This window comes from Garra rufa, chromosome 3 (genome assembly GCF_049309525.1).
Source record: "Garra rufa chromosome 3, GarRuf1.0, whole genome shotgun sequence".
NCBI classification, from domain to species: domain Eukaryota; kingdom Metazoa; phylum Chordata; class Actinopteri; order Cypriniformes; family Cyprinidae; genus Garra; species Garra rufa.
The window spans coordinates 32,867,383-32,894,451 of NC_133363.1; the positions used below are offsets into that span (position 1 = coordinate 32,867,383).

General features: G+C 35.9%; 1 protein-coding gene across 1 annotated transcript in view; it reads right to left on the reverse strand.

Annotated features, from left to right (window-relative positions):
- The window catches only part of iqgap1 (IQ motif containing GTPase activating protein 1), a 69,789-nt gene extending 43,973 nt beyond the window's left edge, over positions 1–25,816 (reverse strand). The window contains exons 1-2 of the mRNA XM_073835945.1: positions 25,648–25,816; positions 21,065–21,167 (exon numbers count right to left, since the gene is read on the reverse strand). Of these exons, the coding sequence (XP_073692046.1) occupies positions 21,065–21,167; positions 25,648–25,693 (149 nt within the window). The 5' untranslated portion in view covers positions 25,694–25,816. The remainder of the gene's footprint in view (positions 1–21,064; positions 21,168–25,647) is intronic.
- Between the last annotated feature and the right edge of the window lie 1,253 nt (positions 25,817–27,069).

A 27,069-nucleotide genomic window follows, 5' to 3' on the forward strand; every position in this document is an offset into this window, starting at 1 on the left:
AATCCTTCAGAAATCCTTCTAATATTCTGATTTGCTTCTCAAAAAGCGTTATTATTATTTATTACTATTATTATTATTATTATTATTATTATTATTATTATTATTATTATTATTATTATGTTAAAAACAGCTGAGTAGAACTTTTTCTGGTTTCTCCCATGAATAGAAAGCTCAGAACAGCATTTATCTGAAATAGAAATCTTTTGTAAAATTATTAAATGTCTTTTGATTAATTTAAAGCATCCTTGCCAAATTCATTTTCTATTTAGCTTTGATCACAGGAATAAATTACATTTTAAAATATATTCAAGTAAAAAAATGTTATTTTAAATAGAAAAAATATTCAAAATTTTTACAGTTGTTTCTATACTTTAGATCAAATAAATGTAGACTTGGTGAGCAGAAGAGAAAAAAAAACATAAAAAAATTATACTGTTCAAAGCTTTTGACTGGTAGTGTAAAATTAGTTAATATTGTCAACATTGTATTGATACATTTTAGCGATATCACATAGCCCTAGTTTTAAGTGCTATGCAACAATACAGTGACTTCCTCTTCAGTCATCCGCTCCAGTACAAAAAGAACATATTTACATTTATGAAGTCAGAAAATTTAAATTTTAACACATGACTAACCACATTTGACAACTGACACATGATCAGTGTTGAGATTCTTGGGACACCCAGTCAGTGCGGTATTGAGGAAAGAGGAAGGACAGATAATGTTATTCCTAAACAGAATAGATTAGACCAGTGGTTCTCAATCCTGGTCCTGGGGGACCCCTGCTCTGCACATTTTGCATGTCTCCCTTATCTAACACACCTGATTGAGATCATCAGCGCATTAGGAGAGAGATCCATGAACTTAACTAACAAGCTGAAGATCTCAATCAGGTGTGTTAAATAAGAGAGACATGCAAAATGTGCAGAGCAGGGGTCCTCCAGGACCAGGATTGAGAACCACTGGATTAGACTAACAGTTTGAGAAGAAGATTTCAGCACAGATGGTTTTGTGATCCCGGGACAGCCGAAAACTATACTGGACCAGACACATCTGTAACCCATCAGTAAGTTCCGTTCTATCTGTCATATTTGAAGAGGGCATTATATCCGAGTCTTAAAGACACAGCAACAAAAAAAACAACACATCTGATGAAAGAAAAAAAAAGAAAAAAGAAACCTTAATGTACATAAGTGAGAATATTAAAAAAGACCCTTTCAGGCAGAACAATCACAGGAAAGACTAATCATTAGCATGTATCACTTATCAGTAAAAGTTTTATCAGTAAACACCATTTTGACTGGGACTCAATGGGTTTCAACACATTAACTGCACTCTTTTTACCCGCTTGGTTTTGAGCTGCTTCACAGCTGCAGACCACAAACAGTCACTTCCTCACACATACAAAAAAAAAAAAAAACTTTAAAAAGGCAAACTCCTAGACAGTTAATCTACCAATCAAAACACTGCACTACGTCAGAGAGAGTGCATACAACCACTGCTCCAGCATTTGGGTTTACAGTCAGTTACAATTATGTTCTTAAATTTACATTTCCCCTGCAAAATCCGTAACATGTTTATCCTGTTTAAAATTTCCTTACATCTTAATGTGTCACATCTGAGCAAAACTATACTTACTTACAATTTAAAGGTTTGATTTCAGTTCGATTAAGCAATAGTTTCTCTTTTAAAATGTCATGTAAACACTTCTGTCTCATTTTGCAAAGAAAATGTGAGTATCTGGCACCAATTGGCTGCAACAGGTGAACATGACATTTAGTCCTCTAAATATTTGATTATGCATTGTGATATAATATAAATATTATATCTCACTAAAAATAGACTTTGCCATGAAACAACCAGTTTATTCTTGCATCTGCACCAACTCAGATGGGCAAAGCACAGGCAAATCAGTGGTGGAGCTTATCTGACCACATCTGATCTGACCACACCTACTTTCACCCAGCCTTTCTCTGCAGTGTTTTGCTGTGACAGCAAAAACTAAAAGAACTACATTTTCATGTGACCATTAAAAAAAAGAAATTGATTATGGAAGAAAGATAATGACAGAAAAAGCCCTGGCACAAGAAATAGAGCGTTTCACAGCGTGCAGTAGCCAAAGTGCACCATTACATGCTCAGCTGCAGCGGAGGAATTCAGTGCAGGATGACCTCCATGATCAGGTGCCACAGACACTCACAGACTGAGCTGATTCACCTCTCAACAGGAAGCCGCTGTCTGAAACTCACTCACCCCAAAACAACCCCATGAACTGCTTCATGCTTGCCAAGTCTTCAGCTGGGTCTATTTCTAGCTTAAAAAGTTTTACTGTCGAGTTAAGCACAAAAACTGGCCTCTCTCAGATAGCATATAATCCGGAATGTACTTTTCTTATATGGCTTATCATATTTAAACGGTCAAATACAGAAAAAGTAGTATTCACTTTAACAATCAAGAAAGAGATTGTATGTGTATCAGTGTATTGAATCTGTACATCAGGTCTTAAAGTGACAGCAGCCTATTAAACCTGCTGCTGTCTGTGTCCTCAATGTTAATCAAACTGCAAAAAACAATACGAAAATGACTCGCTGTTTTTGACTAAATAACTTGATTCAATAAATATCAGAGTATAATTGATACAGTGAAGACTATGCAGAGTTTCATTTTACAGTTGATTCAGTTTCATATTTAAATACTAGTTTTGAATAGACCTAGAATATTTCCTACTTTGGACTATTGAACTTAATAACAAACACAAAACAATTAAGTGAATGTGAAATAAACAAGAAATTACTCATATTGTGACCTAAGGATTGTCGTATCACTAGGCCCCAATGAAATTCTAAATATTTTTTTCCAAATTCAGTTTTTTCCCCCATTTTAATTTTTCTAGGCTCTGTTTTAATAGTTAAATTAAAAAATATTAATCGAAAAGCATTTATGAAATCATGAACCATACACAATTTAACTGCAATGTATTAATAGATTAATTGCAATTACATTTTAAAGCCCCATAAAATCGTTTTATTTTTAACAAATTCTGTTCCAATAATTCCATTTTAATGGTATGTAAAAAATTAAAAAAAACATCAAAATGTTTAATTAATGTTTAATTAATTACATGATGTTTTGATTAATTCATCTAATTAAATCTCATTTTTATGACTGTATACTGTGATTCTGCATCGCAGAAATCATTGGACCCTATATCACCCACCCTTGAACAGGATTTATTTGCTTACGCTTGACTTGGGCACCAAAAAGCATCCAAATAATTTTGTCTTTATTTCAAACAGTGTCTTTAAAATCCAAACAAGTCTTACTGTTAAATATTTTGCTTAAAGTGTTTTTGAGCTATATTCCTAAAATATCAAAGCAAGCATCACTTATTTCAGTTACCTAATGCAATGACTTTCAGTCAAGTGCTTAAGTGTCCCCATATCCTACTTTTGGGGCCACTATAAGCATTAAAAACAGAGGAAATGGACCTTGTAGCCAACATCTCCAATTTCCAAAACATTAGACAAGCTGAGGCAACAATATGGGGCTGTGGTTTTAAAAAGAGCAGTCCCCCATTCCTCATTTTAGTATGACAATGGACTCAGTGTATGCTTGTTTCATTGATATCACAGCTGCGACCCAGGGGTCAAAAGATCCTGTACAGTATTTATGTGTTTCAAGAGAAAAAAACAAGTCATTCATGGAGGACAAATAATCTCACTCCCACATATTCTCACAGAAAATGTTGGATAAAGCAACATGTCCAAACTAAACATGCATCCAAAAATAAACTGAAGTAACAAATTGACAAAGAGTCATCATAAAATTGCTGACTAAGAAAATCATTCTCAAAGTCAAAACATTTTGGACGCTGCCATTTTCTTGGGAAGAGCACCTGTGAAGGGATTGGTGAGGGAAAGCAGCGGGTAATGAAGGGTGGGGCGGCCGAACACAGAGGCGTGGGCTTTTTCCTGTCCAAACAAGGGAGAGGCTGTAATATGTGTGAGAATGAGAGCCACACTAAAGCAAATCACATAATGAACAATGACCTCATGTTTCTGGAGAATGATATAATTATATCACACAGCAGAAGTTAGAGAACCAAGTGTCACTGCTTCCCCTCCCTGACACTAAAGGCATTCATTTGCTCTCCATTCACTTCTGGCATTTACCGTTTCACTGTCGTTGGCAAAGTGATTTACAGGTAACTGGAAGTTCAACAGAACGTAGTTGATCCGTATCAACCAGGTTGCTTGGTTTGGCATGCATATGATTTACGGATTAGTTATAAAGTTAAATAGTTAGAGTGATGCACGTGTTTCTAAGTCTTGCCAAGTTAAAGAGAACCCAATTCAGTACTCGCCCATTTCAGCAAGTATTCTCATAAACAGTCTGTTACGTCTTAAATGAAGTGAACGTAAACAGAAAGAAATTGGGTGTGTATCATTAAAGGTCCCATATTTTACACATTTCTGGAGGTTTATTTTAGTTGTTGATGTCCTTAAGAATATATATTTGCGGTACAAGTGCCAAAATCCATCTCAATATATTTTTACAGCTCCTTTTTTAGGAGCTCTGTCAAAAACAGGTCGATTTTGGCCCATCTAATTAATATTCATGAGCCTCTCTTCTGATTGGCCTGTTGTTTTCTGAGTGACGCACAGCCAGGCCAATCACAGGTAACTACGGTCATGTATGCTTTAGCCGAGCCCAGAGCCATAGAGAGAGCCTAGCCTGCTGATACTCAACTGGATATTTCAGAATGATCATTAATGTTTTTTCTTTTTCAAACACCGAATGCAGTAAGCTACATAACTGTTGCTTTAGTAAAGCCCCTTTCACAATGCGCGCTGATTCTGGAAAATTACGGGAACGAGCGCTGTGTGAACAAAAGCCAGAATCATAAAGGCGGTGTTGTAGTGATGATGCACGTTATCATGCGACTCTTCACAACGAAAAAATACGTGCAAAGTGGAATGAAGCAGCGATCAGGGAGCTCCTCACTATCAGCGCTGAAGCACAGTTTGTTCAGGTTAGTTTCAGTTTAGTGAATCGTACGCGTCGCATTACATCTCACATCCAAATGTCACATGTCTTTATGGGTTGTGTGTAAAGCACGCACAGATTCCGGAAAACAACTGTGAATGAACCAAATCAAACAACTCCGGAACAAATCATGGGACACATTATCCGTGTATTTACCGGAATCGCTGTGTGAAAGAGGCTGAAGTTGACGTGCCACTGGTCTCTTATATTCACGTTGTTCTGAAGCCTGTGCAATGATGTAGTTTCGACATCTATTGACTGAACAGGGTTTTCTCGACTTGTTTTCGTGTTGTTATGTAATGTTATGGACACGATATTGTCTGGGTTTGACAAAAGGAGGGTGGGACGGTGGTTGGTGCTGGGGGTGGTGACTGAAGGCGGTGACTGAGTAGATCGGACGTCACATCGTTACGGAAGTCACAGTGGCTCGTGAAAATGAACAGCTACTTTAAGCAGGCTGTGTGCAGTTTACTGTGGATTAACCGTTTTGAAACTCATATGGTAGTTACATAGCCCCTAGACCTCAGTTATCATGAAAAAAGCCAGGAAATTTCTATTTTGACAATATGGGACCTTTAAATAGATCCGTGCTTTCAGTCTTAAAGTGACGGCGCCCTATAAATTCCTACCTGGTGATATATCACTCAATAACTACTCGGTATTTAGCATGGGTATAGGGCTGGGCGGTATGACGGTATATATCGTTACCGCGGAATGAAATGTGTACCGTAAAATAATGTTTTATTCCATGTATACCGCGAAATGTAAATAAGTGGGCGTGGCCAACTCACGTGCAGCACGCGTGAGGCTGAGACTGGTCAAACCGTTGAATGCAAGACTGAAGGATACGCTGAGAGGTTGTAAAAACATGGAAAAGGAGAAACGAGTCCTTTTCTTTTCTTAAATATTCAAGCTTATTATATAAAGCCCTTTTGTACATTTTCTGGAATAACTACCCAGTGTTTCCCCTACCATTATTACCATTACCCAACAGCACCCCCCGCCCCCCTTTTATTTTCGATATAGCGCCAGATCACAATAGAAGTAATTTAAGGTTATCTTTCCTATAGAACATTTCTATACATTGTTCTTTTATTAAACAAACTAAATAGCCTTATGTTATTTATCTTATTTACACGAAGGCATGTAATTTCTGTCTCTACATGGTCGCGCGTTTACAATGTCTCCTCCGCGAAAACACAGACGTGATCGCAGTATCCATTCATAAAAACAGAATTTACTATAGCGCAGAATGCCATGGAATTCGTTGATTTTTGGATGAATAAATCAAAAGTTGGTCTGTCACTTAATTCAAATCGCGATACGGACTAGTGTCTGTGAAAACTGAAATGCAAAAAGACCGTTTTAATATGAATCCTGCATGTTTCGTTTGCTTCTGTATGTATGAATGGCGGAGACGCATTTTTACTACACGCATACTGAAGCACACGTGAAGCTCCCGCTAATTTTTGGCATTTGCATCTTACATGAACAGATAAACTCAGTCTCCAAAGCTGCTGTGAGTCTCACTTTTACCATTTGATTTGAGAAAACTAGCATCATATCATACTGTACACACAGAAACTTCACGGCAACCTGTCAAAATAAAAGTACGTTTTAACATGAAACAAAACAATATTAGTCTTGTATTACTTTTGTACAGTATAATGTAGGTGTTTATATATTCCTATTTAAATAATTGACATAAAACAATATATATGATAAAAAAATAAATATTACAACAAGATTAACCACTTAATTGTAGAAAAAATTATTTAAATGTTTTAAACTGAATATAATTTTTCTTCCATGTATTGATTTTAACAGTAAACCTCATTTTGTTTGCCAAAAATTAAAAGGGTTTATTTTTCATTTGATTAAAAATAAATAAATGTTTATGCTTTCATTTGATTATCAGAAAAATTAAAACACATAAGAATTTCAAAAAAAAAAAAAAAAAAAAAGCAAAAGATTGCAGAGCCCTTTTGTTCAAAATGTTAAAATAGAAAGTTTTGGACTTATTTTTCCACTTGAATTGATGTTTTCGTTATTACACAAAGTAAAACCTAGGGGAAACACTGCTACCTATATAAAAAAACTATATCGTGAAAGATATCGTTACCGTGAAATAAAATTTCTCATTCCGTGAAATAAAATTTTGGTCATACCGCCCAGCCCTACATGGGTAGCATGTGTTAAGTACAATATACAGCTGAATCACTGCACAGTTATACAGGGATATTTTGGATAACATTCATTGATAACATCTTAGACATGCGGGCTGTACTCACAGAACTATTCCACCACATCCTTCAGTTCGAAACAAACAAGTAATGTGTTTACTGTAATGCACTTGCAATTAAAGTCTACAGGGTTAACATTAAATTGAAAATCAAACTGCAGATTGAGCCAATGAAAACAAGCTGAATGATGCAAGATGATTAAATATGGTGGCTAATGTGGCATTGTTGACAGAATAAAACAGAGCCACGTTTTATACTGAATTTTAATATCTGCTTATTCTAATTCGGTTGCCAGCTAGAGCAGACATATTTTACTATGACTTTAATGTACAATCTTACAAAGAACTTGGAATGCACCTGCTTCACTCGCCAATGATGGAAAATATTAGGGGACTAAATTAATATCAGCATATGAAGTATAACCGTCTCTCATTGTCTCTGAGAGAATGCATGTCAGATGCTGAAATCACTGTCAGTTTTCACTTTAACACATTGCGCAGTTTTCACGTTGCTTGTGTGATATCAATTGGCTCAACTCCATGGTTTAAAACATAAATATTTATAAAAATACAGTATGTAGAAAAGACATATCTTTAAAATATTGCGACGTAACACCAACGTAAAGCCATTGTTTTTCACTCACTGAAAGCTACATCTGTGTCGATCTCTGCTCTCATCACTGAATGCACGACTGCAGACAACCCCTCTTGAAATTTCGGCATTACAAGTTTTTCAAGTCGCTATCCGTGGGTCTTTCTCAGATATACTGAAATACGTCCACACCGCAGACGTGTTGCTTCAGACAAGCACGTGCAGGCTGCGGTTTCTGTTTGCGTCAACATACTGTTTCTGCCGTGTTGTTTCGGTAATAAAAATCATTCGGCCGAAAACCGAAAATGCACTTTTAGGCCATTTTCAGCCGAAAATTTTCGGCGGCCGAATATTCGGTGCATCCCTAATTAGGACATTTAAGTAATTTTTTGAATGTGACTTAGAAAAAAAAGATTACTGGTGTGTATCTTCAGACAAAACAAAGGTACTGATATATTTTAAGTTCAGTCAGTGCAAGTTTCTTTCAGTTGAAACAGCTCAGGCTTACATTTTAGTCTAGGACTAGTTTTAAGCCTGGTCTCGGAAACCGGGGGATAAACTCACAAATCTGACTTTTTTTTCTTAGAATTGTGTAACATAAACTTACAACTGCAAGTTGCAAAGTCAGAATTACAATTCTAAACTTATAACACACAACTGAGAGTTAAGTCAGAATTGTGAGATATAGGCCCGGTTTCACAGACAGGGCTTAGGCTAAACCAGGATTAGGCCATAGTTCAATTAGGACAAGTAAGTAATTTTTATAAACATGCTTACAAAAAAGCATTACTGGTGTGCATCTTAAAACAAAACAAAGGCACTGATATATTTTAAGATCAAACAGTGCAATTTTATTTCAGTTGAAACAACTCAGACTTACATTTTAGTCTAGAACTAGACTTAAGCCTTGTCTGTGAAACCGGAGGTTAAACTTACAATTCTGAGAAATGAAGTCAGAATTGCATGATATAAACACACAAATGCAAGTTATAAAGTCAATTGTGACTTTATCTCTCATAATTCTAAAAGAAAAAAATCTTATATGTATAAAAAAAGTCAGAATTATGAGATATAAACTCACAAATCTGACTTGAAATTGTGTAATATAAACTTACAATTCCAAGTTATAAAGTCAGAACTGCGAGATATAAAGTCACAATCCTGACTTCATTTCTCAGAAATGTGTTTATATATAGATATAAACTCACAAATCTGACCTTTTTTCTCAGAATTGTGTAATATAAACTCGCAACTGCGAGTTATAAAATCAGAATTGCGAGATAAACTTATAATCCTGAGAAATGAAGTTGCAATTACAATATAAACACAATTCTGACTTTATAACACACAACTGAGTTAAGTCAGAATTGTGAGATATAAACTCGCATGTGAGAAAAAAAGTCAGAACTGCAAGTTATCTCACAATTCTGACTTCATAACTCTCAATTGAAAGTTTATATCAAGTAATTCTGAGAAAAAAAGTCAGAAATGATAACTTTTTTTTTATTCAGTAGCAGAAACAGGCTTCCATATACATTCAAGAGCTGTCAAAAAAAAAATGTGAGGACTTGGTTCAATTTATCAGTTATTGATTGGATTTTGAGATGTAGGTAATGTACTCAAAAATAAATGCAAGTTTGCAATTGATCAGAAGTACTGCATACTAGGGCTGCACGATTTGGAGAAAAAATCTAATTGCGATTTTTCTGATCAAAATTGCGATTTGCGATTTAAAATGCGATTTACTACTATTTCATAAAAGAGCAACAGGTTTGATATGGTGGTTTTAACAGCACCAAAGAAAGACCAAGCATAATCACAAAGTATGCTACACTGTTCTACTGTTTATTTAAAACCTCTTAAACATTGTTGCCTTTTTTTAAATAAAGTTGTCAGTTATCATGACAAATTAAGAAAATAACTACAGTATCTTAAATAAAATTAAATTAACAATTAAAATTATATAATAAAATATAAATAAAATTTTAAACTTTTAGGAATCCAAACACACTGTAAACAATTTTACATCAGTAAAACACTGATGATAACCTACATTAAGAGACACTTTGTTGGGAAGTTGAGCCGCTGCTCCCGCTCATCTTTTCCAAATGGCGTTAACGTTATTTGCTCAGTACATGCAGTAGAGACCTGCACTCCTACGGGAGTATATAGCGGGACCCGAGGCAACCGACTGCGGCGCGGGACAAAACTTGATGGGCGAGTGCGGCTGTTCGGGACGCGGGAAAATAAAATGATTCGCGGGACCCCCGCAAAATAGAAATATCTAAAAAGCAAAATATTGTTATTCATCTATTGCACAAAAGCAGCAAGAGCAACTAGTATACAACTTACAGCTATGATTAGTAAGCACAAGGATAGGCAGTCATCAGAGGTGTTTAAGTTAGAATCCACTCACTGCTAAAACATTCTTGCACAGTGCTGAATATTGCGTACTCGCGAATTAAAACACACGAAGTGTAGACATTGTGAAAGATTCATTGTGCATAATATTCATTGTGTTAGAGCTTTATGAGATCGCATATGAACTGAGATGTCAACTTTAGCTTTGTTTGCTTGCATTCTGCTATGGATACACACAGTAGCTCATGCTTGCTCTTCTGTTAAGAATAACAGTGGTTTGTGAATGTTGATGCTTAGCCTATATAACAAATATTTTATCAGGAGCGTTTATGCTGGGGTTTTGTGAAATTACGAGATGTTACAAAACTGTTTCATGTAAATTTAATTGATGTACTGAAAAAAAACTATATAGGTTACTTTTATGCGGGCAGGAGCGGGACAAAACATGAATGTCGAGGCGGGAACTGAACGAGATAAACATATTTCTGCGGATGCGGGACTGAAAAATCCGTCCCGTGCATGTCTCTACATGCAGTGTTAAAATGCCCCCTATTGGTTAAACTCTGCATCAAACGTAATATAAGCATGAAGACGTAATATGCACATGAAGTGACCTGTCAAAAACGACTTATATGCTTGTTACCACATTTGATAATCAATCGAAAAAATCGCAGCTCTTGCGATTTGAAAATCGCACCCTTTCAAATCGCGATTTCGGTTTAAAAACGATTAATCGTGCAGCCCTACTGCATACGTCACTATAGAGAAGTCTGTCGCTTTCACCAGAAGTTATAATCTTTTGATTATACATTATGAAATCATTACGAATCATTCTTAAAATCTACACCATGCATTTACAACAAAGATAGGGTGAATACTCATTTCATGTAGACTAAGTTGTATTGTGTTTTAATATATCTTAAAAAGGATGTAAGGAAAGGGCAGTGTATTGCATAGTTCCCCACATCCCCTGCATTGTTACTATTACAGCTCTATTCCCTACAGACGGCCCCACACACACACACACACACACACACACACACACACACACACACACACGAGAGGTTTCTCTACCTCACTTGAGAGCATATTTAAGACCGCCTGTAGCGCAACAGGAAATTACATGAAGTGCTTTTTTGTAATAAGAGGAACAGGTCACTGTTTTTGTATGTCAATTTAATAAAAAATTTGGACAGCCTTGCAAACTGTCATTAAAACTGACCTTTCTCAGTCTGCCTCAATTTAACCATCCATGAAAATAAAAAATAGTGGAAAATAGTATTCAGTTGTCAGTATTTTGTGGTAGTAGTTTCAAAAGCACAGAGAGCAGCATTTCAGCTGGAAACTGAAGTCTAAATGGTGTTCAAACTGACAGAGTGATCTTAAATGAATCATTTTCAATTCAAAATGACAATTTCCAGTGACGTGAGCAGCAGCAGTTGTGCTGAAGTGATGTGGGTGTGTCCACAAATACACTGAGAAGTATAACTTTATGCAAATGAGCGACGGTAGAAGCGGCCAATAGAATGAGATCGAGAAGTTACTCTGACTTTGAGCAAGTTGCCTTAATAGTGATGTAACCAAAAAATGACACATGGAAAACCCTGTCAGAAAATGTCAGCATTACATAGTTTGATTCTTGCATTTATAATCGTTATCCCCCACGCTGCACATCTTTTTGTGTGTGTGTGAAATTAACTTAGATAATTAATGTTGTTAAGATAACATAATAGGCTTACTCTGTTATGCTCAGTCTGTTTTTTGTAATGACTCAGATTTTTAATTTCAATGAATTTTACATTTTAAGGCAACCTTACTCAAAAATTTAAATTCTGTCATTAATTATTCACCCTCATGTTTTTCCAAACCCATAAGAGCTTTTTTCCATCTTCAGAACACAAATAGATATTATTGATGAAATCTGAGAGTTTTCTGACTCTGCATAGACAACAACGCAACTGACACATTCAAGGCCCAGAAAGGTAGTAGGAACATCAATAAAACCATAATTTTATGAAGCTACAATAATATAAGTTAAACCAGCAATAAGGTTTTACAGTGTATATTCTCTTTTTAGTACTAGAGAAAGTAATTTCTTACCAAAACAGAGTGACATTATTTTTGATGGGATTTTGAAAAGCTTTGGCCAGTTAGGCAACCCACCAATAATATGCAGATGCAGGAACGCTTACTATTGCCCTACAGCACATTGACCTGCTGACCTCCAGCAATAAAACTGCTATCAGTCTGACAGAGGCATAAATCAACACAATGCTTTTTTGAAAACAAAGTGTTCAATTTTGAAACAAATCATCAATTTAAGCATGTAAGATGCTGTACTGTCCATAACAGATCTAAATATTAATATAACTAATATTTTTCTTAAAGAAAACGAGAGAGATAAATTAACCATTTTATACTGACATGATACTAGCACAAGATGTATATAAAGTAAAGTAACAGAGGAATCTGGTATAGGCTACACCTTTCTGAGAGTTATGAGAGGGGTGGGGCAGTTCTGAAAGGCTGAAGCAAATATTCGCACATCCCAGCGTGAATGCCAGTAATAGCAGTGGTGAACCATACTGCCTCATGGACAACTGTTGCTGACACATATACACCACGGGTTATCTTCTCACAGCCCTCTCTCATGCTTCTCTTTCCCTGTATCCACAGCATCGATCTCGTCTCCACATTTACAAAACAGAAACCTACAATTAACAGCAGGCGAAATAAGAGGTTTGTATAACACTTCGAAAGACTACAGCAAGCTGCCAGTTGACTTCATGACACAGAATTCTCATATAAAGATGCTTTGCACTGCAGCTAAGCAATGTTGACCTTTAGATCAATTACAAAAGAGTGTCAACAGCAAAGTACAATACGTTTTTTTTTTTATCTGGTTTAAAATTAGGTAGATATGTACTATTTAAAAAACTTTTTTTTTTAAATATTAATTTAATGATTAAACATTTCAAATATTAGTTCTTTCTTACATACTTCTAGATATCAGTTGTATGAATTACAGTTGTGTTCATTTTGTGTGGTTGTGCAACGTGACATTTTTAGTCATTTAAAGGAGTAGTTCACTTTCAGAGCAAAAACAGATACTTTACTCACTCCCTTGTCATCCAAGATGTTCATGTCTTTCTTTCTTCAGTCGATAAAAAATTGTTTCTTGAGGAAAAACATTCTCTCCATATAGGGGACTTCAATGGTGCCCCTAAGTTTGAACTTCCAAAAAGCAGTTTAAATGCAGCTTCAAAAGGCTCTAAACGATCCCAGCTGAGGAAGATGGTTCTTATCCAGCAAAACAATTGATCATTTTTTAAACAAATTGACAACTTACTTACTTTTTAACCTCAAATGCTCATTTTGTCTCGTCTCTGCGATGCACAGTCTGTGTAACCTGGGTCAATACAGTTAGCATATGTCGAAAAACTCCCACCTCGTTTTCTTCTTCAACTTCAAAATCGTCCTACATCGCTGTTTTACCTTTTTTTTTGTAAAGGGCATTTGAATTTAGTATGTTCACTTTGTAAACACTGGGTAGGTACTTCTGCAGTGACGTAGTGTGATTTTGAAGTTGGGGAAGAAAACGAGGTGGGAGTTTTTCGACATACCCTAACTGTCTTGATCCGCAACCGTGAATTGTGAGTTCACGCAGACTTAGACAAGACAAGCTTTTGAGCTTTTATGATTCTTCTACCTCGGCTGGGATCATTTAGAGCCCTTTAAAGCTGAATTTAAACTGCATTTTGGAAGTTCAAACTTAGGGGCACCATTGAAGTCCACTATTTGGAGATAACTCGTAAAATGTTTCTCTTAAGAAACAATTTTATCATCAACTAAAGATGAAAGACATGAACATCTTGGATGACAAGGGGGTGAATTAACTCCTTTAAATGATAAAAAATTTCATGTGGTGCAACCACACAAAATGAACACAACTGTAATTCATACAAGTGATATCTAGAAGTACATAAGAAAGAACTAATATTTTAAATGTTTTTGGGATTGTTCACCCAAAAATGAAAATTCTGTTATTGATTACTCACCCTCATGTTGTTCCAAGTCATAGACAGTAGTGGTGCAAAACGGATCACAAAACTCACTGTTCAGATCATATTACAGATTTTGAATCACGATCGGATCATTTTTCGGATCAGCAAAAAACAAAAAAAAAATTTTTTTTTTTTTTTTTTTTTTTAGTAAATACTGAAAGCTTACTTTAAGTACTTCTATACCACAGCAAAAACTACTAGCTGAACTAATAAAGTCAGTAATAAAACAAGAAGAATTACACAAATGACAAGTGTACTAATAAAATCAGGAACACTAGTATTCAGGTGCAGAAATGTATTAATTAATTGTAAAATAACTAGTGCTTCTTACTGCAGGTATAGGCTGCTGTCTCTTTAAGGCCAAATGCGCGTACCTAATACTGGCACGCATCTGGTTTCTTTCTCAGCTGTTTTGGCTCATTTAAGACATAACTGACTGTGTTTACCAGAATACCAAAACGGGTATTTAAACATAACTTTGTATGTACGTTTCCGTTCAAAGAGAAGTTCTAGAGGAATCAATCGGTTTAAATCTGTTGAACCACTCATGTCATATGGACTACTTTGTTTGTTATCATCTTGAACGTGGTAGCACCGCTGCTGTCTATGGGAGGGTCAGAGACCTCTTGGATTTCATCAAAAATATCTTAAATTGTGTTCCGAAGATGAAAGAAGGTCTTACGGGTTTGGAACAACATGAGGGTGAGTAATTAATGACAGAATCAACTAACAGACTTTATTTTTGGGTGAACCCTTTAACTATAAACCACTGCTTCCATCTAACTGTTACTAGAGCAGTGACCTGAGCCATTCTGAGGCACTAAAATCACTGGATTAGGAGCTGCTTGATGTAGCAGTTCACTCTGAAATAGACAGCAATATAATCATTTGATTAAATCTTGTCCTTTCCGATTTGATAATCGCACTAAGCCATACGGCTTTCGGTTTTATTTCAATGAAACCCTAACCTACAAAGCCACCTTTGTTTTCTGTCACTCAAGGTTATTTACAGTAGATTATTAGTCAGATTGCCTTAGTATGTTTCCCTTGGAAGAACGTGCCGGAGACATTGGATTGGGCATAACTTTAAATAGATAACATACCGGAGACATGTTAGTCAACATTCCCCAAGAGCATTTCACTAGACAAAATTGTAAAATGAACAAACAAAACAAAAAGCATCTGAACTGCTAGGTAACCAAAAATGACTGACTCACGAGGGTAAATCTATTACTAGCTTCACCTGCACAGCTGTGACCTTGTGGCCGGACCTTCACGCATCTTCTTGACCTTTATCTAAACCCAGTTTTACAGCAGTTCCACTTCTGTTACACTCAAACTAAAAAAGGTTACGGTCAAAAAAAAAAAAAAGATGGTTCTTTTAAAAAGATTTGGTTCTTTATTCCTGCTTTTGTTCATTTTAATCTCTTAACTGTCAAAATGCTTTCAAAGCCACTTCATTATTGATTTTCTGGAGTTCAACCAGACCACTACACACGGTCAACACACTCAACAAGTATGTCCTTTTCATTTTGCCTATAATTTTTAACTTTTCAATTATATGTTTGGTTTAAAGCTTTCATACTGAAATTGAGTTTACAAATCATGTTGCTTTTCATTTTAGAACATCAACACAGCATGTGTGAGCAGCTCTTTTAGTTGAGGTTACTTCTCTCCTTATGTAAGCAAGTGACAGAAATCTTCAATTTATGAGCCATATTGTTGGAGTTTTCAATAATTACTTAGGTTTATATATGAATATGGCCAGTCATAAATACATTCATGCTATCCCATTGTTTTTTTTTATTACTTTTTTGTTTTAATGTTGTGAAGGGCTCACATACTGTGCATTCACAATTGCTACTTTTGGCCTTCGTATACATAACTGCTTTTACTTAAACAAATGGAAGAGACACACTGTGACTAAAATGTCTATTCCAACACAGATATAGGTACTGACACATTCAATAACCTCATCATCTGCAGAAAAAAAGAGATCATAGAGGTGTTTTTATTTTTTCGTTTTTATGTAATTATTCTTTATTTTTAATACAATTTCTCATGTCAATGCAAAATAAAAAAAAGTATCTAATTTGCACAACTTGCTGTATGTTTTATGGGATAGTTCACCCAAAAATGAAAATTCTATCATTAATTACTCACCCTCATGCCATTCCAAAACTGTAAGACCTTTGTTCATCTTTGGAACACAAATTAAGTTTTTTTTTTAATTAAATCTAAGAGCTTTCTGACTCTGCATACAAAGGTCCTTCCACGTTCAATGTCCGGAAAGGTAGTAAATTTATGAAGCTGTGAGAATACTTTTTGTCCACAAAGAAAACAAAAACAACAACTTTGTTCAACAATTCTTCTGCTCTGCATCACCCTAGTAGCCTGGCTAACGCCAGACCACGTTATGACTTCGTCATGATTCGTGGTCTGGGAACCACATGTTCATTTTCTCGTATTTGAGGCGTGGTTTATGAATGCCCAGAGCCGTTTATTGGGTGCTACGAATGTCTATCAAATGCACCTGTGCTTAGCTCATAGCCAATCATTTCAATCATACCGGATGACCTATACAGAGCGATGGTTTAACTCCAAAAGTTGCTCTTTTTTCAAAATAAACTTGCGTTCTAAACTACTTAGAACACTATCTAAGGGGCCGGTCACATATCGCGTCTTTTGCGCGCTAAAGTTCGTTATTTCAAATGTAGACGTGCGGTATGCGCGCGCATAATGGAAGCGACGCAGTTGCGACTCGCTCACGTTTTCCATGCGCAAGCTACAGAGCGGTTTGGAAAGCAGAAAGTGACGCGCCTAGCGTTTTCCACGCGTTCTTAGGCGCAACATGTTTACGGCTGCATCGAATGATAACTTGCTGCCATGCTGGATCCATAGTTATAAACAAACTGCTTCGGTGAGTCGCATAGAAGGCGTCATCGTCTTGCTGATCCCTCCCCGTTCTGTGATTGGTTCCCTATCTGAGGTGAAAATTTGGTCCATGGTTTCCATGCTACCTTCCAGCGTTAATAAAATCGCGCTGCGTGGAAGGCAGCATGGGGACACCCAGGCTATCACCCTAGTGGTTCAATTGTAATTTTAGAAGCTACAAGAATACTTTGTGTAAAAAAAGAAAAAGAAAAAAAAACACTTTATTTAATAATTCTTAAATAATTTTCCATTTTGGAGTGTATCACGCCGCATGCGCACGCTTTCCTTGACTGTAAACAACGCTTTCTATTGACGTAGAACATTTCTGCCGCACTTTGTTTACGTCTAGAGGAAAGTGCACACATGCATTGTGATACTATCCAAAATGGCACTAGAGTGACGCAGAGAAAAATATATATATATATTTTTTTTTATATATACATAAAAAGTATTCTCGTAGCTTCAAAAATTACAATTGAACCACTGATGTCACATGGACTACTTTGTCAATGTTCTTGATACCTTTCTGGGCCTTGAACATGAAAGGACCCTTGCCTTCTACGAAGGGTCAGATAACTCACAAATTTAATGAAAAAATACCTTAATTTGTGTTCTGATGAACAAGATGAACAAAGGTCTTGTGGTTTTGGAACGACATGAGAATGACTAATGACAGAATTTTCATTTTTGGGTGAACTATTCCCTTTATTGTAACCCTCCTAGAGGCTATAAGGTATACAAACTACAAAATATGTTTAAATATGAAAACTAATAATAACTACCATTTAGGCTTTTTTCAGTCAAAAATAAATTAAGGTTTTTGAGGAAAACATTCCAAGATTTTTCTCCATATAGTGGACTTCAATGGGAACCAATGGGTTGAAGATCCAAACTGCAGTTTCAACGCCGCTTCAAATGGCTCTACATGATCCCAGCTGAGAAATAAGTCTTGTCTAGCGAAACTAGCGGTCATTTTTAACCACAAATGCTTGCGTGTGCAAATTTACGCATTATGTAATCACGTTGGAAAAGTCACATGCGGTTAGTTCTCCGTTGGTGTACTTCGGTTCAAAAAGGGTAGGGCGAAAAACTCCATCTAATTTTTTCCTCCAACTTTAAAATTGTCCAACATCGTTGTTTTACCTTGTTTTGTAAAGGGCGTATGACTTTCTTTGCATGTTCCCTTTGTATACACTGGGTCAGTACTTCCACCTATAAGACCCTTAATTCATCAGCTGGGATCGTGTAGAGCTCTTTGAAGCTGCATTGAAACTGCAATTTGGATCTTTAACTCATTGGTTCCCATTGAAGTCCACTATATGGAGAAAAATCCTGGAATGTTTTCCTCAAAAACCTTTCCTTTCAACTGAAGAAAGAAAGACTTGAACATCTTGGATGGCATGGGGGGTGAGTAAATTATCCGTTAACCATTTTTCTTAAGAGTGTTAAATATGAAATGGCACAGTTGACATTTACAGATGGAAATAGAGAGGATCAAATACTGTAGGTGCAGAATTTGCATTTCATAGCTCTGAGACACACACACACACACACACACACACACACAATTCACTTGAGCACATCATTATACAGAGCAGGCCTTCAGGCTTTATAGCAGACAGTGATATGGAAATAAACTAATGATAAAAGCCGTTTGGAAATATCTGCACTGTGCTATTCCAACAACCATCACAAATTCACAACTATTTGCTTTCAGACACTGCATATAAACCTGCGAAATTCCCATCATACCACAGACTACTGCACGTCACGATCGCTGCAAACTCCAAGCATTCCAGCGTTTCAAAAACTGTCAGCTCAACAAGGCCTGAGAAATAAACTTTCTCTCGTCCTCAAGGCAAAAGCCTGACGGATGACGTTGAGCATAGCAACTGTGTTGGTATTTTAGTTGATTTATTAAAGCGCAGACACACTGTAAAAATCTGATGTTACAGCAGGACAAATGAGGACACCTGAACAGGGTGTGAAAGGTACAGACTTTGACTATATTGAACTTATCTGCCCACTATGTATACAATGGAGTTTCTTTTTCTCCCACTATGTCACGCATTGATTCCCTCAAACACGCAGACACCGGAACCAGTCACTATGACAACCTCACGTTGCCACAGCTACAGAGTGAGAGACTGAAATCAACAGGGACTGACTCACTTCCTCTTGCACCACTGATGTCTATGTGTGCATGTAATGAGTGCATCGACAGGCCATAGACTCCATAATCTCAAAAAGATCAGAAAAATATAAATAGAGCAGAGTAAGGACTTCAGTCCTTAGTATCAAACTTTGATGTCGGGCTGTGCTATATATTAAAATGATCAAAATATTGCAAATGTACATATTGCAAAATGCATATCACTACAGCTTGCAATATTTGGGACCATGAACAAAAGAAGAAAATCACTCACTGCTCTTGCCTAAATAACTTTTGTAGCTTAAATAAGAATATTGAATTCATAGAGGGAAGACTGAGCAGTGTTTTATTTTTCCTTTTTATTATTCAGTTAACACTACCAAGAGATTTTTCTTCAATACCGCACAGCCCTACTTTGATGCATACAGTAAGTCCTCACACATCTTTTGTGGTTCCTTTTAAACGTGTGGCTTGTTTGGGAGAGGCGTGCTATTACTTTTCTAAGCCAACCAAACTGTGCCAAGAGATGATCTTGGATGCCCTTGGAACCACAACAACATGCTTCAATTCACTTACAACACACAAACCACAAAGAAACACCCTGACAATCACCCACAATTCGCAAGCACTAGTCGCATTTTCACATGAAAATGTGAAAAAGAACCATTCAAATGTTTGTGGTCAGTGAGAATGTAATTTCATTCATGCTTTTATTTGCTCAAAGAAAGTTATAATGTTACAAAAGTGTATTTCAAAAAAAATGCTGAAATTTTCTATTCATCAAAGAGTCATAAAATGTATCATGGTTTAAAAAAAAATTATAAACAATAATTAATAATAAATGTTTCTTGAGCAGCATATTAGAATGATTTCTGAAGGATCATACACTGAAGACTGAAGTAATGATGCTGAAAATTCAGCTTTCCATCACAGGAATCAATTATATCTTAAAACACAACAAAACAGAAAACAGTTGTTTTTTAATAGTATTAATATTTCATAATATTACTGTTTTAACTGTCTTTTTTTCATCAAATAAATGCAGCGCTGGTGAACATTAGAGACTTTGAAAAACAAGAAATCTTTCCGACCACAAACTTTTGAACAGTACTGTATTTTCTTAAACAATTTTTCTCTTAAACTCATTTTCCACGTCTTTGCAATCTTAGTTAAATAAAGGGATAGTTAATCCAAAATCAAAGGTGGGCATTATTTTCTTTTACCACATTACAATTTTTTTTTTTGTTTTCCAGTGACGTCAGGCCCCCTTTTGTCTTTCACTGTGTGGACAACAACAGCTGAAATATTCTTCAAACTATCTTTTTTAACACTACACAAAAAACAATGTCATACCGGTTTGAAATTACATTAAGGTGTGCAAATAATGACATAATTTTAAAAAAGTGAACTCTCTGTCTCTCAAATTGAAGCCATTGACTGAAATAAGAATTCTGAGCTTCATGGAGAGTCCAGGTTATTTAGAAATTCACTGTAGTGGGTCTTGCTGGGACATGCATGAAGACACCCACAATAACGTGACAAGTATTCATCACAGAGACATTAAACAACCACCAACTGAAAGCTAAACTGCTATTTAAAGCGAAACACTCTGTGTTAACCGTCATGAATTACCATAACTGCCAAGGGGCTGAAATGGAGAACTGGTATCTTACCGTTTTGCCTCTTCCAAGTGGCACAGGTATTCATAGGCCATGTTCTGTTGACGCCGCTCATCCATCTCCTCAGCGGTGAGCCGCTCCATGCCATCCAGAACAGCTAAAAAGAGAGGTGCAGATTTATAAACGTCAGATTGAAACACACACTTCAGACAGCTAGAGATATGGAGACAAACAATCAAAAGCTTGAGGTCAGCAAGTTTTAAATATTTTTCTTTCAGCAAAGACACTGATTAAAAGTGACAGTAAAGACATTTACAATGTTACAAATTATTTCAATTTCGAGTAAATGCCTTTTTTTACTTTCCATTCATCAAGAATCCTAAAAAGAATCTAAAAATATTAAGCATCAGATAAGAAATGTTTCTTGAGTAGCAAATCAGCATATTAGAATGATTTCTGAAGGATCACGTGGAGTAACGGCTCCTGAAAATTTTATAACAATAAAATATACAGCTATTTTAAACAGTAATAACATTTCAAAATATTACATTGTTTGCTGTATTTTTGATTAAATAAAGGAAGTCTTAGTTAGCATATTTGGTGCAAAACGTACTGACCACAATCTTTTAAACATCAGTATATACATATATTTGTCATATACTGTACATACTCACTAGATATAGTAATCCTCAAATGTTTAAAATAAAATGTCATTCAACTGCTATACTCTAAACAAACCATTTTAACAGTTTATGCAAACTTTCTAATGTATAACATGTCTTGCATTCCTGACCTCTAGCAACCTTAAAGGAACACTCCACTTTTTTTGGAAATAGGCTCATTCTCCAACTCCCTCGAAATCCATTCAGCCATTCTACTGTTCTGGCGATATCACTTTTAGCATAGCTTAGCATAGATCATTGAATCCTATTAGACCAATAGCATCACGTTCAAAAATGACCAACGAGTTTCCATATTTGTTGTATTTAAAACTTGACTCTTCTGTAGTTATATCGCGTACTAAGACCGGTGGAAATGCAAAGCTTCAATTTTCTAGGCTGATAAGATTAGGAACTACACTCCCATTCCGGCGTAATAGTCAAGGAAGTTTGCTGCCGTAATAAGGCCGAAGCAGGAGCAGTAATATCACGCAGCACATGTGCAAATGCTAAACTAGCTGGGAACTCATTTCTGATAATACTCCGCCTGCTCTGGCCATATTACGGCAGCAAACTTCCTTGACTATTACGCCGGAATGGAAGTGTAGTTCCTAATCTTATCAGCCAAACTCACAGCTTTGCATTTCCGCTGGTCTTAGTACACGATATAACTACAAAAGTGTCAAGTTTTAAATACAAAAATATGGTAACTCGTTGGTCATTTTTCAACGCGATGCTATTGGTCTAATAGGATTCAATGATCTATGCTAAGCTATGCTAAAAGTGATATCGCCAGAACAGGAGAACGGCTGAATGGATTTCAAAACGGTAAAAATTAACTTATTAACTCGGGGGGAGCTGGAGAATGAGCCTATTTCCAAAAAAAGTGGAGTGTTCCTTTAAAATCTGTGATTATTCCACATTCTGGAATCATTTAATAGGGTTTAATGTCATGTGGAAAAAGAAGATAAATCTAATTATTACTCTAAATGGCTGCACATATTTCAGACAGAAAAGAAAGGAGGAAACCTGGAATCTGTGAAAGATCTTAGCCAGAGTAGATGCCATATTGCCATATTTTTATGCAAATGAAAATGATGCCATGAGCAGACAGTCTTTTGGCATTAAAATAGTAGCCTGCTGTCAAAATTTACTCAAGACGTGCAGTAAAGAATCAGCTCTGAAAAGGCATGAACATAGTTATTTTTGCACCTGACCTTATTGAATATGCATTTGTAGGAGTTTCCCTTTCAAATGTGAAATTTATGGGAGGAGAGTATTAAAATGAATCACGCAACGTGACATTTGTGCTTGTCCTTATTTAACGGCCAAAAAGCATGTCTTAAAGCACTCAGTAATTTGCGCTACTCTTAGTAGACTGCCCTGATCATTATGGAAATTAAATGTTGTGTCTGTGTTCTTTAATGTGCGCATTGTCAGTAAATCACACGCAGAAATTTCCCCTCCCTTCAGTGCTTTTATGGAATTGCGCTCTAACGCTACTTTGCCCTGTTTAGAAAATCTGCACAGACTGCAAAAATGTCCATCACATGGACTCTTTTTGTGGAGTTTTTATTTAAAAGATATTTCAGCTGAACAATCAGCATTTTCCTAAACAACAGTACTCCTATTTCTCACAGCCTCGTTTATATGCCTGTAAAAAAATTAAATGTGGCAACACCCTGACTAAGGTATGATTTGAAAAAAAAAAACAATCCTAATTTCTGTCTCTAAAGTTGTGCTGGAATGTTAAACATGATCTGAACAGTTATAATCCACTTCATACTTAATCTAGCTTTTGCCAATGTGACCCTATTAATATGCAATACGCAAAGTCAAACTTCTATTGGAAAACAAACATTAAGGGAATAAATCAGGCTGCAAAGCTCTAACTCTTACAGTGAAGTCTCTGAGTAGATCCTAAACTGTGAATATTAAAGTCTAAATGAGAGTAACACCATAACAGTATTGCAGTCTTGAATTATGAAACCACAAAACAACCATTTGCACAGCAACAAACTACAAAGAATTCCAATTCAAATGAATTGTTTGCATGTTTAGACATGAACTGAACTGTGACAAGGGTATTCCTTAGATTTCAAGTGATACCCTTCCTCAACAACTGTTTTAGGTATTACTGTAAAGGCTTTCCAAAAACAAGACTATAGATGCCATTTTTCCATTTGATACAGAAAAAAATACAAAGTCTAGAAGGTAATAAAATTATATGATTAAACTACCAAATGATTATTGATCAGAGGTCGACAAACTTAAGCCTACATTACCATACCTGTAAGTAATACCTAGTTCTAAAACATCAGTGAAATAAGACATTTAATTTGTGAAACTATCGGTTTCTGTACAAATCATTCTCATTCATTTCAATGCACTCAAGCTTCTCCTTTCTGAAGTGCTTGACTGCTTGGAGGAGAATATTAACATTGCAAACTAACTACTTGCAACAACAAGCCTTACTTTAAGCAATTCAGTGCTTTCAGACTGAAGTAGTGTGACACAATTTGTGAACAGATTTACATGTGAATGGAATTAACTAGAATACCTATCAACAAAAATAATGTAAGTCGATCCTGCACAAAATCAAAGACAGGGGCAGAATAATTCTGAAGGTGTAAAAGTTACTAATAATCATACAGAATTAGTCTAGAATTACTTTTAGTCATTACATTACTTAAAGCGGTACATTATAGAGAAAGATAGAGAAAACAGAAAGAAACTTCAACATCCATAATGCACTAGGCTTAATCAAACTCTACATTAGCATTGATATAAAAATGCATGTGTGATCTCTAGTTTGTCAGATAACACATTTTACATTACCAAGCAAACTTCTACTGACAAATAAATGGGGATATCCAGAGAAAATATATTGTTCATTTACATATACAACCGACTTACACTATTAACATTTTAACAGTGCAAAGCTGGTCGCAAAGCTTAGACTATCTTTTTAATTGTATAGTTCGATTAAATTTGCAGTTTAAAATCTTGTTTCAGTCAAACAAGTGCTTTTTAACGAATTGAATGAGTGAGTGATTCGATGACTCGTTCATAACACCTAAAAAGAGTCGTCTCCACCCTCTGCAACTTGCTGAAACCGCCAATGAACCAGCAAGAGAATCTAAATGAATCTTTTAGTGAATCGGTTAAAAAGATTGAAATCACTAAAGTTGTAGAGTTTATATTTCAAGCTTAGAAAATTGTGTGGTCTGGCAGCTGTCTGCTAGTAAAATAGATCATTGAAACTGTATTAGAACCAGAAACAGTTAACCGCCTTCACAGTAGCAAAGTAACTCTCCATAAATAGTCAGTTAGGTAATGGGGGTTTCACTCAGGCCAGGGGGGGAAATAAATTATACCGCGCGATACAAAGACGCTTTTTACCAGAGTTACTGGGAGTGTCGTCTGACCTTCATTTGGCCGTTTATGTTGATTGTTTTTCTGCTTAAAATAAGACAACACTTCTAGGTGAGAGAGAGCTTCGTTATGGACAAGATCCAAATCACTGACTACTTCACAAAACTGTTTTTCAAACGGTCTTGTCTAGATTACAGATAGACAGATACACATACACATACAGATAGTTGGCCGTGCGCAGTCGTTTGATGCTCAACTTATGAAAACTTGATTAGTAACACGGTTCAACAGAGAAAGAGTAAGGATGTCAATGCTTTATGTAGAATTGCAATAAAAACAACACGCTTGGTTGTTGAGAAAAGTTGTCCAGGTGATCCCGCTCGGTTGTGCCCCTCACATACAGTATTATAATGCGGAAGTTGTAAAGCATGCCGATGCAAACTTGAGCATTAAAAAAATGGGCAATGGTACATAAACTTCAAAATCAGTTGAATGACAATCTCTTTGAATTACAGCATTTGCATTCAGTGAAATTGAGCTTTCTTGTAACACACTGAGCATCACGTTTCAGAAGAACGCCTGAAGAAAACGTATTATACTTACACCCATATCTAGGACGGAAACCGTCTGTCTCGTCAGAAGTTGACATGTTTTCTCAAAAGTTTACAAGTCTTATTTCCTTGTGAGTTCTCGATGCAGTTCTCTGTCCTTTAGGATTTATATTTAGACCTCGAGAAGGCACCTCTGGCCCCCTTCTTACTTCGCTGCACAGTTTCAGCGACTTTTTTTTTTTTTCTTGAAAACCCACTGATGTCATGGGCGTGTTCCTTCCTAAATCCTGAAGTATGCGTTTCAGGAAACACCCATTTCGAGAGTATCAGTTCAAAACTTTTAACTGTGACTGCAGCGCCCTCTACTGCCCACATAGGTCATATATTCTGCCACAGCACTCAGTGATTCTCCAGCAGGGGGCCTCAGCAAACTAGATGGGCCATTCTACAGAATTGGTTTTAAGTCAGATTTGGAAACATCTTGAAAAACTGTGTCGTATGAAAAAGATTAGTATGTATGCAAATTGTATAATATCCAAACTCCAAAGTACACGTTTCTAGTAATTGTGTCTGTATTTCTCATATTGTATTTTCAGAAAGTTTTGGAATATTTGTCCTCTCCCCAAATTTGTCACTAAAGAAACACAATATCATATAATTTAATTAAAAAAAAGGTTATTTTGACCTATTAAGATGTGCTTACATCTTCCTTGTAAATATACATTTTTCTATTTTATTTTTAAAAATTCAGAGGTAAATCAATAACAATTAAAATTTTAACAATATTTTAAGTGTGATTTATTAGATTTGTTGTATTTTGAATCCAAAAGGCAAAAAGTTGATCATACTGATTTCCAACTTAAAGATTCATTAGTTATACTGAACCAAACACTATCATAACATCTTAAAATCGTAACATCTTAGCTGATAATTCAGTACACTTTATTTTTGACAAAACATCCCATGTTTCGAGCATGACTGCACATTTTCGGTAGAGACAGTATTGTTTTGAAATAAGAATGATGGGGTCTAGGCCTATCTAGCCACCATGTAGCTATGAGAGAGAGTGACATGCTATTTCCTGACCATAAATGTAGGGGTGTAGTTAAAATTAGTCTTAACCAATGGACTAAAACATACACTGTTTCAAAAGTGACACTTTTTTTGTTGGCTCTGACCATTTTGCAATTTTCTTGTTCTTACTGCTGCTCTGCCACCAGCGCGAGGTTGTTGTGCGGTTCTATAGAATGTACAAATAGACTTGCATTTACCTTTACAATATTGTTGTTTATAAAAATGCTTTACATGATGTAAAACAACAACAAAAAACATATTTACCTGTTTTCCCTATACGAAAGGTTTGCACAATTGATGACACTGTGGACCTGTTTACATTAGACTGTACTCTTCGACCAGCCTCTTCCATTGTAAAACCAGGATTTATGACATGATCCACAAGTGTGGCTCTGATTTC